At 38.9% G+C, this 17,076-nt stretch overlaps 1 protein-coding gene across 1 annotated transcript in view; it reads right to left on the reverse strand.

Annotated features, from left to right (window-relative positions):
- Positions 1-292: 292 nt before the first annotated feature.
- Positions 293-17,076, reverse strand: part of CPB1 (carboxypeptidase B1) — a 39,385-nt gene continuing 22,601 nt past the window's right edge. The window contains exons 7-11 of the mRNA XM_060100210.1: positions 15,182-15,292; positions 15,002-15,092; positions 14,100-14,302; positions 2,423-2,507; positions 293-480 (exon numbers count right to left, since the gene is read on the reverse strand). Of these exons, the coding sequence (XP_059956193.1) occupies positions 293-480; positions 2,423-2,507; positions 14,100-14,302; positions 15,002-15,092; positions 15,182-15,292 (678 nt within the window). The remainder of the gene's footprint in view (positions 481-2,422; positions 2,508-14,099; positions 14,303-15,001; positions 15,093-15,181; positions 15,293-17,076) is intronic.

Consider the following 17,076-nt stretch of genomic DNA (forward strand, 5'->3'; position numbering starts at 1 on the left):
CTCCAAGGACTTTAACTCCCGTACGGCTGACCTACATCATTGGTTGTGCACGGCTTGTCTTAGTCATTCGTTCACATCTTTTTTCCCCCAAAGAAGTAGACAGTCTGTCAGGTTTTTCAGTTGTAATGGTTCATTTTTATTATGATCAATATTAAAGACCCAGGTAGTTTAATAGACCCAGAATCTTAAAAGAAAGAGGAGGATCTGGAAAACAACTAGGCAAACAAAAGTCACAATTCAGGATAGAAAAGAAAGAGTGAGCATTTAGAAATAAGGCTGTTAGCGCTCTGGGCTAGTACAGATGTTTCAGGACATAGCCGGTAATGTATTTGATCGCCAGCATCGTCTCCTCACAGGTTGGCCGGATCTGGGATTCAGGGAGGGCAAAGCCATATCTGCCTGTATCCCGGAGTTCAAAGGTGAAGGAATATTTGACTCCTTTGTCATAAGCCCAGTCATCAGAGCCCCCAGCAGCAGGATCTGAAATAAGCAAACAGAAGAAAGAAAAATTTTAAATCTAGGAAGGAGATTTCAAAACGCCACCAGCTTTCTTTTATAATTACGAATGTTTTACTGCACAAAACAGTATAGGTAGGCGAATTTTCTAGTAACCTGGATCACAAAAGCTATGGGGGCTGTTTTAAAAATTGGTCCAATCTTACCTCTAAGTCTACTTAGGGGGAGTGATGTGTTTAATACCCTAGGAAGTATGTAATTTGTAATATATGAACTTCTCAGGGGCTTCCCTGGTGGTGCAGTGGTTGAGAGTCCGCCTGCCAATGCAAGGGACACGGGTTCGTGCCCTGGTCCAGGAAGATCCCACATGCCGCGGAGCGGCTGGGCCCATGAGCCATGGCCGCTGAGCCTGCGCGTCCGGAGCCTGTGCTCCTCAACGGGAGAGGCCACAACAGTGAGAGGCCTGCGTACCGCAAAAAAATAAAAAAATAAAAAACTTCTCAGAGTGCTTGTATGCTGAGGTAAACTGTGCTATGTAGTGTGTAATCTGTTTACAAAATATATGCAGTTTCTGGGAAAAGGATGTGTATCTCCTAGAAGAATAAGGAAAACTGCATGATGCCTGGTGAGAGGAGAGGACTCCAAACCCTGCTGAAACTGTGGTGAATGCTGAAACTGGAGCAGCTTGAGGGCAGGGCTGTGCCTTCATTTTTGTTTCTTCAGGGTCTGGCATATGGCCTGGCACAGATGAGGCATTCCTTCAGTTATTCATTCGGTGACAGTTATGATGTCATTCATTTATTCAGTCACTCATTTGTTCATTCATTCATTCATTCAGTCAACAGTTGTACAGCTCTCACTGAGCAGCAGGCCATGTGCTCAACTCTGGAGATGCTAGGACAAAGGAAGGACATGGCCCCTGCCCTCCAGGGACTCACACTGTAATGGAAGGAGAAACCTCATTGAACTTGCCTGAAGAAAACCTACAAGAAGTTCACAATATGTGAATAGGTGCAATGTCACTGTGGGTTATTTCTGATAGAACCCCCTTAAGAAAATAGTATACCCCATCTGATACAGAGAAGTTTAATAAAAGACAAGAATACAGGAAACTGTATTCTACATGAAGCTTTTAGAAACCCCTCAGGATTGGAGCCTCTCCAACTGCATTGAAGCCCCCTTGATGATGGGACTGGCCTTTTTGGCTTGTATTTCTGGTCCTTTAAGACCTGGGGCAGAAAGAAATCATGCAAAGGCAAATATATGTAGAAACTGAAAATGGGGCCTGCAGAATGAGCCTTCCCAGTGAAATCCGAATGGCAGCCCTAAGGCTCTGGGGTCTAGCCCCTATCTAACTCTTTTGCCACTTGCTTGCATCCCTTGCATATAGCTTGAGCCTGAAGTAGCCTTTCGAAACGGCCGTCTGTTTAGCCAGGAAAACCTTCCCTCTGTTGCTTTCCTCCAGCAATTGTCCTTCCAGATGAAGCTTCTGTGTCATCATCCTGGGAACTTATTCCTGATACTGTGGAGTGGGGTGGTTAGTCTTTGGGTGTGCTCTTTTCTTAGACATGCTTCTGTCGCAGCGCTTAGCTCCTGTATGACAATTAATGTTTACTCTCCCCGCTTCCCTGCTGTGGGTTCTTTGAAGGTTGCTCCAGTCCTCCTCCTTCCTTCCTCCTTCCCTCTTGCCTTCTCTCCATCCTTCTCTCCTTTCTCCCTTAGCATCTGTTGAGGGCCTGGCAAGTGGTAGACGCTCAATAGATGTCTACGGAGAGCAAATGTTTCCGTGGGCTGAAAGGGATATTTCTCCCCCTTTTTTCTGAACAGGAAACTGATTACATATTTTATAAAAAAATTCACTGTCAGGCAAAAGTCACATGCTTTAAATGATAGAAAGGAAAGACGGAACCATTTGTTGCCTTTTAAGCACGTGGATTCTTTGCACAGTTCTGACGCCAAGACTTACAGATTGTTGAAGCTCCTGGGCCATATTTGTACTTGGTGCCGTGCAGTGTGGCAAGTTCTTTCGTGGCAGCTTTAGCCATGCTGTTCTGCAAAAGAGCCAGCAGTAAGTGAGTGAAGAAATAAAAGCACACACCGACAAAAAACCAAACATCTGTACATGATTTTTAAGACGTTGAAGACATTAAGTCACAGTTCAGGTTAGTGTTTTAAACTTACTCAGTGCGCATCCCCATTTTCCAGCGAACTTTGTCATATGATCCAAGTGATTCTTGTGGAAGGATGTCTTCCCTAATGCCCTCCTCAAGCACTCACTCTGAGCTTCCCGTTGTCACACATAGAGTTGTGTCATATTGTGTCAATACCATTAGCTGCCCTCTGAGTTCTCAGTGACTTTTTCTGTCCTTTATCTCCGTGTCCCCAGGGCCTAGCCCAGGGTTTGTTACTTAGTGGTTACTCAGTAACTGTTTGTTGAAGCTCTGAGATGGTTAGCACTCTTCTTACCCTATTATTTGAGAATTAGGTCCTTACATTTATTTTAAATGATCGTTGAAGTAAAATCTGGGTCCTAGCTGTAAACTCTGTTGTATTCAGAGTTTATTCTTTTACTTTGTTTTCTTTTTTATTTACATAGAATTTAGTTGCTCTTTTTTTTTCTGGAATTCTTATTTAGGCTTGTTAAACATTTTTTTTTAAACCCTTAGTTCAGGCTGGAGAAATGAGGCTATAGTGATTTGTAACTGTCCCAGATACCACATTTACTGACAAAGTAAAATGTCACTGGGTATGAAGAATTAGGTTATATCTAAGGATTAGTCTGGCAAATCTATCTTGTCTCTGGAGCTTGTGAGAGAAAAGCAGGAGGCAAGGAGGTCTTTGTGGTTGTGCAAAGAGATTGTCTACCTATTAGAGGCAAACAAACAAAAATCAAAAACGTACAAAATAATTCCAAACAAAACAATGCAAAAACCACCTGGAAATAGGGCAGGTTATAAAGCGAAGATTAAGTCATGACAGAATTATGTGAGTTGGGGTAGGAGTGTTAAAAACCACTCAAAAGAATGATTGGATAGTCGGTGCAACCTTCAGTGATAGTGTAAAAATGCTTAAGAATGGACAATTCCAAGGAGGAGTGGTAGTTCCAGCATGGAAGATTTTTTAGACTGAAAAATGAGAGAACATTTATTTTATTTCAAAAGGCAGAACATTGGAATTCCAGAATTTAAAAAAGTAGCAAGTATTAACTTATTATTATTATTATTATTTTATTATTAGAAGCAGCATCACCTTCTCATCAGACCCAATGCTCTCCCGCCCCTACACCCAGCCCCTCAGGGAGAAGGGCTGTGCACTCAGCTAGTCCCTGCACAGTAAACTCTCCAGTGTCCACTGATAAATTGTCTGTTTAACTGAATCACTTTGAAAGCAAGCTTTACTTTTCTGTCTGGAGAACACAGATTTGTGAATCTGATTGTTACTATAGGAGAATTAGCCGTAACTCATTCTGGCTATGAGACTAGCTATATTTCTTACTTGGGCATCATAATTGTCTTGTACATATGCCTGGAAAACTGTTGAAGCTGGTGATGACGTCAGAATAATTCTGTTTTTACAAAATAGCAGCTTCCCTTCCCTTGTTCTAATATTAGAACCAGTTCAGTAAAGTCTTAGTCAAATTGATGAGGGCATGGCTGTAAGACTTCAAGAATTTCAGCTCCCAAAGCATCAATGCTTCATCGAAACAAATGGTAAATTTGGAAATTTAAAAGGAATTATAAAACTTAAATCATGACTTTCTGGCCTGAAATGATGCAATCAGTTTCTTGGAACTAACTTATTATTCTTAGAGTTTTGGGACAGCAATTTGAACATTTTAGGGTTTCATTTCCCTTTTTCCCAAACTGGTAAACTAATATATGCTTTCTCATACTGTATGGAATCTTTACTGTTGTGATCTAAAGGTATTGTTTCTGTTGTTTAATCTTATTCTAACCAACATACTAGAGTTAGGTCTTCTCTCCATCCTTTAGTATAAGGCCTGTTGCCAGTTGAAATCAGAAATAATCTGTAAACATTGCACAATGCTCAGAATACATTTAAAACCATCTTTTAGAGATGTGAAACACGGTGAGGTACTTGTTCTTTTGGTAGGCAAACAACATGTTTCCTACTGTTCTACAATTTCTTTAACTTGCGATTCATCCAAGGAAATTTCTAGTTACTTATTTTTCTGTAAGGCAGAACCTCTAATCCTAAAGAACTCTTATTCCTTCCCTAGCTACCTTCCTCAGGCTTTTCTTCTGTTCTGCTTTCTTCCCCCCTTAAACCTTGAATTCTTACTTTTAGTTAGTAGAAATAAGATTCTAATAAATTCCAGGCATGTAATGTACAGCAGGGGTCCCCAACCCCTGGGCCGTGGACCAGTACTAGTCCGTGGCCTGTTAGGAACCGGGCCGCACAGCAGGAGGTGAGTGGCGGGTGAGTGAGCGAAGCTTCATCTGTATTTACAGCCGCTCCCCATTGCTTGTATTACCGCCTGAGCCATCCCCCTGCCCCACCCCCAGTCCATGGAAAAATTGTCTTCCATGAAACCGGTCCCTGGTGCCAAAAAGGTTGGGGACTGCTGCTGTACAGCACTGTGACTGTAGTTAACAATACTGCGTCGTATACTTAAAGATGGCTATGAGAATAGAGCTTTAGTGTTCTCACCGTAACAACAAAATGACAATTATGTGAGGTGTAGAGGGTGTGTAAACTAATGTGGTAAACATTTTACAGTATATACGTGTATCAGATCATCACATTGTACACCTTAAATTTACACAGTGTTATATGTCAATTACATCCCAGTAAAGCTGGAAAAAAAGGAAATTCTTCAGGATTAGTTCCAAATATGAGAAGTTATGATGACTATAGACAATTTAAAACAAGATCATTGTCTTTATCTCTTGACCTCCTGTGTGTCAGACAGCCTTCAAGTCTCTCAATATTTTTATTGGTGTAACATAAAAACTGAGTTATCTGGCAAAATGGAAGGGGCTTACTTGTGATCTGTTACTGCTTCTGATTTATCAACTTATCCATTTAGTCATAACTACCCTTAGGGCCACACAAAAATGTTTAGTTTGACTTTCCTCAGAGCAATAACCAAGTGCTTTCTAAGCCTTCAGAGGCATCTTTTGGAAACAGTTGCTCTGCCTGTGACACTGAAGCAATATCTAAGATTCATGTTAACTTAAAATGGCTGTTATTTTGTTCCTGTCATGGGTGCCCACTGGAGGAACATCTAGTCTGTGTCTCAGCCTTGGTTCTCCTTGTCCTAAGTTGCTCGCTCATCTTGATATCTACCTCATCACTTGTCCTCTGACCATCCCCTCGTCATCACATCCTTCAAAGGCTCTCTCACCTTCTGTTGAAGTCTGGCCTCCTTTCTTGACATAAAGAGTCTTTGTGAGTTTGTCCCTCTCTTCTCTCTCAGGCTGCATCGCTTGCCGTGCATCCCCATGTTCCTTCCAAGCCAGGTTTCCCTGAACTACTTTCTGTACCCTTCCCCACCTCTCCTTACCTCCATGACATTGGGTGTCCTTCTCCCTTTGTAGGAATTCTCTTTCCCTCTTTGTTCACAGGGAGGCTTGCTATTGTTCTTCCAAATTCAGTCTAAATGTCATCTTCTTTGCAAAGCTGCCCCCAACTCTCTTAGGGAGCAATGAGCACCCCTTCTTTGTGAGGGCTCACATGTCTCTATCAGAGTTCCTATCACTCTGTGCTGTAATCATTTGTTCTTGCATCTATTTTTCCCCTAGGTGAACTTTTTGTGGGGGGAGGATTCTTAGCTATTCATTTTGTATCCTCAGCAGATTGCATTAACACCTAGCACATTGTTGGTTGGTTGATTTAGTCTCTTCCTAGGGCTTCAGGTGAGCCAGATTTGGATGGGGGTGCAGGGTGCTGAACTCTACAAAGGCTGGACTGTGACCCCCCTGAGTGGAGATTGAGGATGCTTGTGGGGAGAGTGGTGGTACCATGTCGTGATGGTTGATGGGTTACTACATTTAGACATTGACCTCTGCTGGGCACTTAACTTATTTCCTTTGATTAAAAAAAAAGTGAAGTCTGTAGACCCTTTCTCTCAGCCCCTCTGAGGCCAAGAGACAAAAAAGTCAGAGCAGACTTTAATCAACCAAAATATCATATTTTAAGTTCCAAGTATTGTAACAAAAATCCCTGGAATCAGTGTGGGTCTTTTCTTTTTTTTTAATAGTTCAAATACTTTTACAAATGTTGCTCATTTATCTTCCTAACATTATCTGTCCACATTTCATCAACACAGAATTTTCTAGCAGAATGGAATGCCATGGGGGCAGCACGCTTGGTGGGAATGTTCCAACCAAGCTGGGTGACTGACCCCTGCCAGAAATGGTAGAGAGAGAGGGGTGATTCCTGAATTTGCTAAACTATTAGAGAGGTAACTCCTTTTCCTTGTATGTTTCTGTAAAAAGGGACTAAGACAGCTGACAAAAGACTGGCAGAAACAATAGTACATCAGAGAGCATGATCCATGTCTTCAAACTCTAATTAATGACATTTTCTATATAACCTGTCATTTGAGGGAGATCTTACATCCTCGCTCAGTGGGTTCAAAATAAGAGCTAACATTTACATAAAACCTTAGACTTTGACAAAGAGCTCTTGATAAGAGCTAGATATTTTTATCCCCATTTTACAGATAAAAGAACTGAAACTCAGAGAGGATAAAAGAACTTGCCCAAGGGCATGCAGCCCCATAAGTGGCTGACTTGAGCTAGGTTCTTCTTGCTTTAAATCCTGTGCTCTTTTTCACTTCTCCTTGTGGCCTTGGAATACTTCAAAAGAAGTGTTGCTAGAGCTGGTTTTACCAGTTGTAAAGAACAGAAGGAAGCTAAATATAAATCAGCCTCAGAGAAAACTTTGCTTTCAGTCAAGGCCAAACATGGCCAGCCTTTATTAATCCTTAGATATGAGTTTCCTACCACGTCTTATGCATGTTCTCTTTTGTCACCTGTTTTCTTAAAAAGAGGCCTTGGTCATAGAGCAAAAGACAGAGAGAGTCTAAAATGTCACATCTAACTCAAAGCCCAAGAGACAAAGGACCAACTAGTGTAACGTTTCCCCAGGCTCTTAGCTCCAGGGGGCTGGTGAGATGAATAAGGTGAGGGTGTTCTTTTCCACCGACCTGCATTCCTAGGTAACATGTGATCAGGAAGCCCCGTCTGGTGACTGTGCTCATGGTCCTCATTGCAACCTCTACGTACACAGCCAAGTGTCATGACAGTGGGGTCTTGCCTCTTCTAATCTTCCCCTGGTCCATTATTACCGTACAAGAAAACGAAAGCCCCAAACTGACGGTGGGGTATATACCAATTCAAAGGAAATTTTCTTCAGAACTTTGTTTCTAACTTGAAGTTCTGAGTTTAACCATCCCCCTGGGTGAATACATGTGATAATGGAAGCATCAAAATGATCTTTAGCGGCAGCTTCCTTCCTTCTGTCCTGTGATAATGGGTAGCTTACGCCAAGGGACCAATGGGGAATTGAACTTTTATAACTTGGGTGCAAAAGGAGAAGCCTCCAAGGCCCACTGAGGCAGGGACTGAGGAGAAAGCCTTTGAAAGGAATATGTTTCTGAGAAAAAGGAGGAGAGTAAACAAGTGCAGGCTCTGGTTGCAAAGCCTTGAGATGAAGAAAAGGCAAGGAGTGTGGGAAGGCCAGCTTTAGAGAGCAGGGCCTGTCTATTCTGGCAGACTCCATGGGGAGCGTGGCAATGCTTTCGCTGATGGAAACCAAATTCTTTCTTTGGCTGATCTGAATACATATTTTTAAAATTTTTAAAATTTTTAAAATACTTTAAAATTCAGGTAAAATGTGAAGCATGAGTCAGCTGAAGTTGCAAAGTCCAGAATTTTTTTTTTTTTCCCGCCGGTGGCAGTGGTGCTTCTTCCAAATAAATGTTAAAAAATAAATGCCGTATGATGGGAATGTACTCTCTCGCACTTGAGATGTGCAGAAAATTGTAAGCTCTTTGTGAGGAGATGTAGGATCCTGAAAGCCAGGGACCTTTGGCCAGGAATGAGACTCTACTTACCTTTGCTTAAAGCAGGGTTTCTCCACCTTGGCACTTGTGACACGTGGGCTGGATGATCCTTTGCTGTGGAGGCTTGTCCTGAGCTTTGTAGGGTGTTTATCAGTCTCCCCTGGCCTCCACCCAAGGCATGCTGGGAGCACTCCCACAGTGACAACAATCAAAAAGCCCCCCACCCCCACCCCACAGATGTCCTCTGGGGGAAGGGAAGGAGGCAAAATTAGCTTAAAGGAAAGTCAGATAAAAGATGTAATTATGTTAAAGAAGAAAGTATTTTAGAGAGAAGAACTGAAAAAGAAGACAGCTGGTTTTAAAGGTGCTCTGAATGCCTTGTTTTCCTCTGCTGACGATAGTACAAGTGTCTCTGAAGCGCCGCTGCTAGGTCACACCGGCCAAAATCACAAAATCACACTTTACCTGCAGGGTTGCCAGATTTAGCCAAAAATACAGGATACCCAGTTAAATTTAAACTTCAGGTAAACAATGAATGCTTTTCCCGTATAAGTCTATCCCATGCGATATTTGGAGCATACTTAAACACTAAAAATTATTTGTTGTTGATCTGAAATCAGATCTAACTGGGAGTTCTGTGTTTGACGTGGCCATTCTGTTTACCAGGTTACTGGCTCCAGGGCCCGCTGTGATACAGGAGTCATCCTGACATTAACGTCCCTCGGTAACCTGGTTACCTCCCTCCCACTCTTCCTTCGAGAGAACATTCACAACGGGCTGAGCCTCTCTGCTCCCTTCCTCGTGGCAGGAACCATGGTTTATGCTGAGCACTTAATAGGTGCTCAGTGGAATTTCTGGTGATTGCCTGATGAGTCATGTACTGACCAGGCCCTGCAGGAGAATTTTAACGGGCCAAAAAGCCACTTAAAATGTATAATGGTGAATCAGCAACCGGTTTCTCTAATCAAAGAAATTCTGCAGTTGTCATTGAAAATTTTTTTGTCTTATAAGTGAGATTAGAAACTCAGAGAAAATTCCTGAAGCAAATGTTCTGTGCCTCCAGTCCTGTCTGCCGTAGCTGCTGGCAGCCTGCCTGACACAGGGACTGTGACCCTGTTACTCTTGTTATTAGGCAAGGACGTGGTGACAGCAGTGATGTATGTGCGCACGGCCCTGCAATTGTCCACCTCCTAATCACAATATTTCTTCCCCCCTGATTTTTATGTTTATCTCTAATCATAGTCTTGGCTTACGATCACGTGCTTGGGTGGAGCAGTGAGTTTCTGTCTTGGTAGCTCATTAAGTAAAGCTTTAATTAAGAGGTAGTGAGGTGTCTCTGGACTAGAAGGTATTAGATTTTAGAAATGGATTTCTATCTTTTGGTCAAGTTTAATAATTTTTCAGAAATTTTTAGACTGTCATATTTCTCCTGGTTAATGTACATATACCCATGCAAGTACTGGCCAGAATCATGAAGACTGGGCCCTGAGAAGTCAGGGATCTTACTTGACCAGTGTAAATCCTTAGCAATGTCCGGGGTTGGAGGTAATAATGATATATTTGTGAGATAAAAGACTTTATTTAATGAATGGCCTTTTGCAAATCGGCTGCATGGAGCACCAACATAGAACACGGCTGCACAAATATGTGTGTGTGCATCTTTGGAAGTTGGGGCAGCTTAGGAAATTCTTCAGCATCTAATAGCTCCATGCCCAAGGCTGCCTCTACTACTGGTGTTGGCTTAACCAAGCCTTCATTGTCTAAGCTGGAAAATGAGAAAGCAGAACCAGAGAAATTCCAGATTTCCACCTGTGAAATTCTGCGCTTCTAATGTAGAAATGTAATGATAGGTGCATGCCCTGGATTGGCATCTTTGTGTAGTATACATCAGCTTTCCAGTTGGTCAGTCTGGGAAATGGGTGAAGATACTTAGTTGATTGGTTATTATTCTGGGTTTCTGCTTTTGAATGTAGAAGAAGTATTATAGTAATAATTATTATTAATAGTGCCATGTGTGCTTCTTTGGGGGGAAGGTAGACCAAAGATTGGGAGCTTTTCCATGCTCAATAAATGCAAAGATATGGATAGGTTTGGGAGCCTTTTCAGTTATGTCTCCCAGTTTTTATTTCCTCTGATGATAAAGAGGTCATATAACTCAATATTTCATTACCCTTTAGAATTTTGGAAATGTAAAGATATTCTTTTTCTGGATCTTAAAACTTCCTTTGAAGATAGTGATAGCCTTATACTGAAGAAGTCAACACTGAGGGACTGGACGTTTATGAAGTCATTGGAAACTCACAGTGCGTTTTGTATTCTTTCTTTAAATAACGTATGTGTGTAAAAACAGTTTGCAGTCAGGAAAGCATTATGCATGTAAGACACTGTTATGTTTCCTCAAACTTTTTATTCATCTGCTGAAGATGTATTTTTGGTAGCCTTTGTAATCCAGGCTATTACTTCTGTACTTTTACTTCATTGGTCTTTTGCATTCCCTTCTCTGCCTTTCTTCCCTCTGAAGGTTGTCTCATGATATAAGTAATTGTCAGGCAATCTACATGTAAGATCTTTCAGAAATGAAGCCGTATACATTTTCATCACGACTCAAATGTCAAAGGATTGCTACTTACGGTATGTTCTAAATTTGAACTGAGAGTGCTAATGTTTCTGTACAGAATAATTTCCTTCCAATTATTTCACTGAAGCATTTTTTTAGCTACAAATATGATCTTCTAAGTTTTATATGTATAAAGAAAAATAAGAATCATATATGTATGTATATATATATATATATATATATATATATATATATATATGCTAAAATCTGTAGAAGACAAAGTTTGCTTTGTAGTCCTGTAAGAAAATTCTGAGTTATCTATAATGTGGTATGGTGCCAATAATTCATCTTATTGGTCTTTTACTATCTTTTGTTTTCTACAGTGGGGTCACATTTTTCTAATTGAGAATTAATATGGAAACACTAGATTTGGGTGGAACATTCATCTTTCTAGGTCAAGATTTTTACTTTTTTAAAGTGATATCCTCATTACAAATAAAAACCATGGAAAAGCCAATATCTTTCTTCTTGGGAGACTCAAATTCTCTTTTGGCTATACATGTATTTGTGATAACACTATAGTTATGAGTTGTTCTAGCAAAATGTTCGTAGGAAGTAAGTGAATTGGATTTATACAAAATAAGAAAAAGACTGAAAGGATTTCTAGTTAACTCTTCAAATGATTTAAATTGTTTTGGGGTGTCAAACTAAATTCAGATCTCAAATGAATCAAATAATCAAATGATATTCATCTTAGATTTTACTGGTAGCATTTAAATATCTCTTTTAAGATATTAGGCAAAATTTTAATCACAGAAAAGATTATTGGAAATTAAAGTAACTTCTAAATCAATGTGTGTGATATAAGTGCAAAGAATTTTTGTATTTTATTCACCTATCTTATCATGCTCTAGAAAACATAAGAAGTAACATGTCCTTTTCCTTGAATTTATTAGATGTGTGGGTATAAATTTAAACAAGGTTAGATTATTTTGTGGTTTATGCTTGTTGAGAATTGATTATGAATATTTTACTTTGATATAGTTCTGGTTCACTTCTTTGTTAATTAGAATTTAAAAACAATTTTGGAGGATGGAATTTCTAATATACATATATATATATTTTACTATTACCTCTCTTTCCTTGATTTTAAATAAAGAAGTGATTCTTAGAGGTAAGTATCAGTGGATCACATTCTCTGGAATGGTTTCACACCATTTGGGGCACATATTGAATTGGCCCACTAAACTCACTTTGAGTCTTGGGTCTTTTCCTGGAGAAACCACAGGAAGTAGCAAGAATTATTCATGAGATTCTAAAGGTAGAACTTACTTGATTCTTTTTTTTTAAAGGAAAGTTTGTAGACTTCTAGAGCAGTCATATACTATGTTATTGTATGGAACCAGTGGGACAAAGTTTTCATCACTAAAAGGGCTTAAACTTATTCCCCAAGTAAGAAAAAGTATTGAAACTTTGTGCAGCAGCTCAATTCCAAAGAACACTTTAAGCTTTTCTGTTAGCATTAGTCTTTTAGTGTTTATGTTTAAAACTAGTTATTAAGCAAATTGGATATATTGGTTGTTACATTTAATATGGTTTATAATTTTAGTTTTAATATGTTACTTACTAACTCATTCGTGCTTAGCTTTTATGGCTTTGTCTTTTTCTCTTTTGATGTGGTACAGCTTAAACATATTCACATGAATTAAGCAAACAACATACCCCCACCTCCTCTCCTCTGGTGGCCCTGGAAATCTAGGACTGAAATGAGGAGCTGACCACACCCATCTCTGGGACAGCAGGCCTGTGAGCACCCCCTGCTGGGAACACTTACAGACTGAGCCTAATTGGAAAACTGAAATATTTAATGGTTCCAACTAATGATGTCCTCTTTTGTTTTTTGGCTACAGATAGGGAAAATGAGAATATTTTCCTGAAATGAAAAATAGCTTTTTTTTTTTTTTTTTTTTTTTAAAGAACAGGACCTGGCTAACTATTAGCTATCAGTTTTCTAAGAAGCTGAGTTATTTTTCCATTTTGCTCTTCACAAAATATTTACAGCATTACATGTTTTATTTGGTCTCTGAAAGACTGAATCTGAAAGTACAAAAGAATTTCCAGTTGATAAAGTTATTAGGTCTTTGAATTTATGCATTTAGGTAAGCCAGATATCTATGTCGTTGTCCAGGTGGAATACTTTTTTTTTCTTTTTGACATGACTCAAATGCTTTAAATCTTACACTTGTTCTTTCAGAATATTGGTCCCAACTTCTGGCAGCCAGATGTTCATAAATTTAAAAAAAAAGTTGTTTGAAGGATTCAAACCTGCTTATTTTAAAAGAATTATACATTGATGTACCATATTTGTTAATGTGAATAGTGTAAAACTCATATTATTTAACTTTTCATGTGGTTGTATCTTGATTCTCCAACAAGATTGCTAATTTTTTGAGTCAGGGATAGTTCATTTTCTTTGCATTATTTCTCATATATAGTAAGGACCCATTCACATCATTTGTTCATTGATTGATTTACATCTGTGTCTCACCTAATCCAACGGTTTAGAAATAAGCAATATTAGGATCTTATCACTTAACCTGATATCAACCAAATGTGCCAAATTCCTAATGACATCTGCTATACTCTGCCTGTGCATGTCAAATCCAGCTCAAGGCAACTTGATAAAATTGACTTTCTGATTAAGATTATGTATGAGGTGAAGGAACTTTGTTGATTACCCCGGATGCGTCTGAAATCATCATGTGTGTCCGTATTGTGGTGAAGCAGGAGGAAGTGGAACTGTTGTCATTTTGAAGATTAGTGAATTAACGTCATTTTGGGGATCATTCCCTGCATCAAAATCACGTTTCTTCTAGCCAATTTATCTAGCCAATTTCAGATGCCTTGTAAATCTGTGGTGGTAAGTTTTTTGCTTCTATTACCGAAAATCAAGAATGGAACTTCCAGAAATTGTTTGTATAATTTTTTTTTTCCAGGAATAGAATTTAAAAATCTCAACAGTGAAATACTATATCTACTACCGTGACTACTTACCAACTCAGCATAGTTCTCGGGGAGTTTGTTATCATAGGAGTAAGGGTAGAGCATCATCTGGGAGTATGAGTGGATTGTCAGATATGCTTTGATGGAAGAGAGGTTCTTGCGGATGAAATTAGCCAGGGCCTTGGTCTCTTTTTCAGACTCTGCAGCAGATCCACAGTAAGTTTCATCACAGGGGTTTTTAGAGGCTCCGACACCTGGAAAAATGTATTGTTGTTGTTAATGGCAAATGGTCATCTACTGACGTTCCCACAGGTCATGTTTCAAAATTTCAAATTAGAGAGTTAGAGAGTTAAAATATAAGTTGTTTTCACAGGAGTTTTTATAATCATCCTCATATATGTGTACATTATAAAGTATGCATACATTTAGTCACAAGAGTAGGGTGTTTTTAAGCTAACAGGCTAAAAAGTTGCATGTGAAATCACCAATATGTCCCTGTGTAGTGCTAAACAATGAGATCAATATAGTGTAAGAAGATTAATAAGTAGGGACAAACTAATATCCATGAGATCTTTCTATATTAGTATAATCATTTACTGAGAGTTGAGTCACAAAATTATAATTATATCACAATTTTATTTAAATAATTGTTTAAATAATTATTTAATGATGGTCTCATCTAGATTTTACATTCCACAAGTAGTAGGATTATGTCTGGTTTGTTCAGTCTTATGTTTCCAGCATCTAGCACAGCTGGGAACATAATAGAATAAGCAATATATTTTTATTGACTGAATAAACAAACTGTTTATTGTCTGTGCTTTCAGAAAGTTAGAACTCTAAAATATAAAAATTTATATTTTTTTCTTATTTTAGACACTATTGTGTTTTCCTGTTACTTTCTTCCTATGCTTTTCAAAAGATGCATGCAAAATGGTCAGCCAGATACTTACTGCACCAACCAGCATCAAAATTTCTGTTGAGGTCTGTGCCAATGCAGGTGGATCCAGCGTTGGTGGAGCGGTTCTTTCTCCACATTCGATACTGAAAAGTGCAGTTTATGGTTAGGACAAGTATAGTAGAAAGTGGTTGGTTTTAATTTCATTAGCCCCTCTCAGTATTGGTTCATATACCTTGGTCCAGGTATAGATGTAGCCATCGATATTGAGCACAGGCAAGACATAAAAGTCTAGCTTGTCGAGAAATTCTGTCATGTGGATCTCATGTCCATAGGTGCGAACAGCCTGTGTATAAATTACAAAGCAGAATTTCATGGAAAAATGGAATGCATTATGCTGCTAAAATTTACATAGACTAGATGAATGTTGACTTTGGTAACAAAAGTGGCATCCCCTTTTGAAGTAGATATTATTAATATTTAAAAAGCAAATAGCAAAATATTACTGACAGTTTTGTTTAAAATAGTTTCTAGTTCTTCTCTTTTTCTAGGATACTCTGTTTCAGTGGTCTCCAACCTTTTCGGCACCAGGCACTGGTTTCGTGGAAGACAGTTTTTCCACGGACGGGAGGGCGGGAGGATGGTTCAGGTGGTAATGCGAGCAATGGGGAGTGGCAGATGAAGCTTCACTCACTCACCCGCCACTCACCTCCTGCTGTGCGGCCCGGCTCCTGACAGGCTGCGGACAGGTACCAGTCCACAGCCCGGGCCTTGGGGACCCCTGCTCTATTTCATCCATATATAACTCATATAATTATTACTTTTTATTTTAACTATTTACTTTAAAGATGAACAAAAATTCAATAAAATTAAAGACTTTTAAAGAACGTGAATACTCATTTCCTTTGAAATAGTAATTGTAGTAACTTTTTTTCAAAGTTAGTAGGATATGAAGGTAAGAACTTTTTTTCAAAGTTAGTAGACTATGAGGCTATTCCTAGTAAGTAAGGAATGTCTATGGATGGCTATACATGTTCCTAATACTGTCATCTAGAAATCTGTTTAATTTTGGTGAGACCTCCTGTAGATGGTCTCAGTAGAGGAAGAAGAATGAAAAAGCCTCCCACTATGAAGTGAGATCACATTGATGGATTTTGGAGAGGCTCTCACCAAGTCTCAAGTTGCATAATGATCGAAGTCTTCTTCTTATTCCTCTTTCTTGAGAAGGGAACTCTGTTAAGGGTCTAGCTCTCCCTGCTAAGTGATGTGGATACCTATCTATGAATGAAGGACCTCATACCCATTTATTATGTTCTCTTTCAGCCCCAGGATTATATTAAATTTACATTCAACTCTTCCCTAGGCTTGCTTGAAGAGATTTTAAAGATATTTAAGGTTTCTGTGTAGTAACAGTTTTTATATATTCTTCATGGCTCTATACATGTATGTTTATTAAAATAACACATGGTAAAGCATGTGCTTTTTATGTTGGAAGAGCTATAGAAACATGTTCTGTTAGTGGTCTGTGATTAGAGGTAACCGAAGTAATGATGAAAGTCTTTCTTTCTAGAGGGCAGATAGTGAGATACTCACTGAAATTAAATGGTGCCAGTTGGTCACATAACATGTCTAGAAACCAAAAGCCTAATGAATAGATACAGAAGTGCTTTACCCAAAAGAAATTACATTGTATGTAATAATAGTCTTATATTTTAAAAGTATTTCAATATTGTAAACTTTTACTTTTGAAATAATTTTAGACTTATAGAAGAGTTGCAGATACAGGGTGTTCTCATATACCTTTTACCCAGCTTCCCCGCATTGTAGTTGGTCGTCACATCTCCTCTTATCTGTGACAATTCCTCAGACTTTCCTTTATGACTTTGACACAGGTGTTGTTAACCTTGTTCACTTGGTTAAGGTAGTTTCTGCTAGGCTTCTCCACTGTAAATTTTGCCTTTGTAATATAATACATATTTTTTAAGAGATACTTTGTTGCTGCAAATAACCTAGTTCTCTTTAAACTTTTACCCACTAATTTTTGTATCCATCTGTAGATTTTCATGAAGTGGTTATTACTGTGGTGTTCTAATGGTAACTTTCTATTTTGCTCATTTGTACATCTATTAG

The sequence above is a fragment of the Mesoplodon densirostris genome, chromosome 5 (assembly GCF_025265405.1).
Source record: "Mesoplodon densirostris isolate mMesDen1 chromosome 5, mMesDen1 primary haplotype, whole genome shotgun sequence".
Taxonomy (NCBI): Eukaryota; Metazoa; Chordata; class Mammalia; order Artiodactyla; family Ziphiidae; genus Mesoplodon; species Mesoplodon densirostris.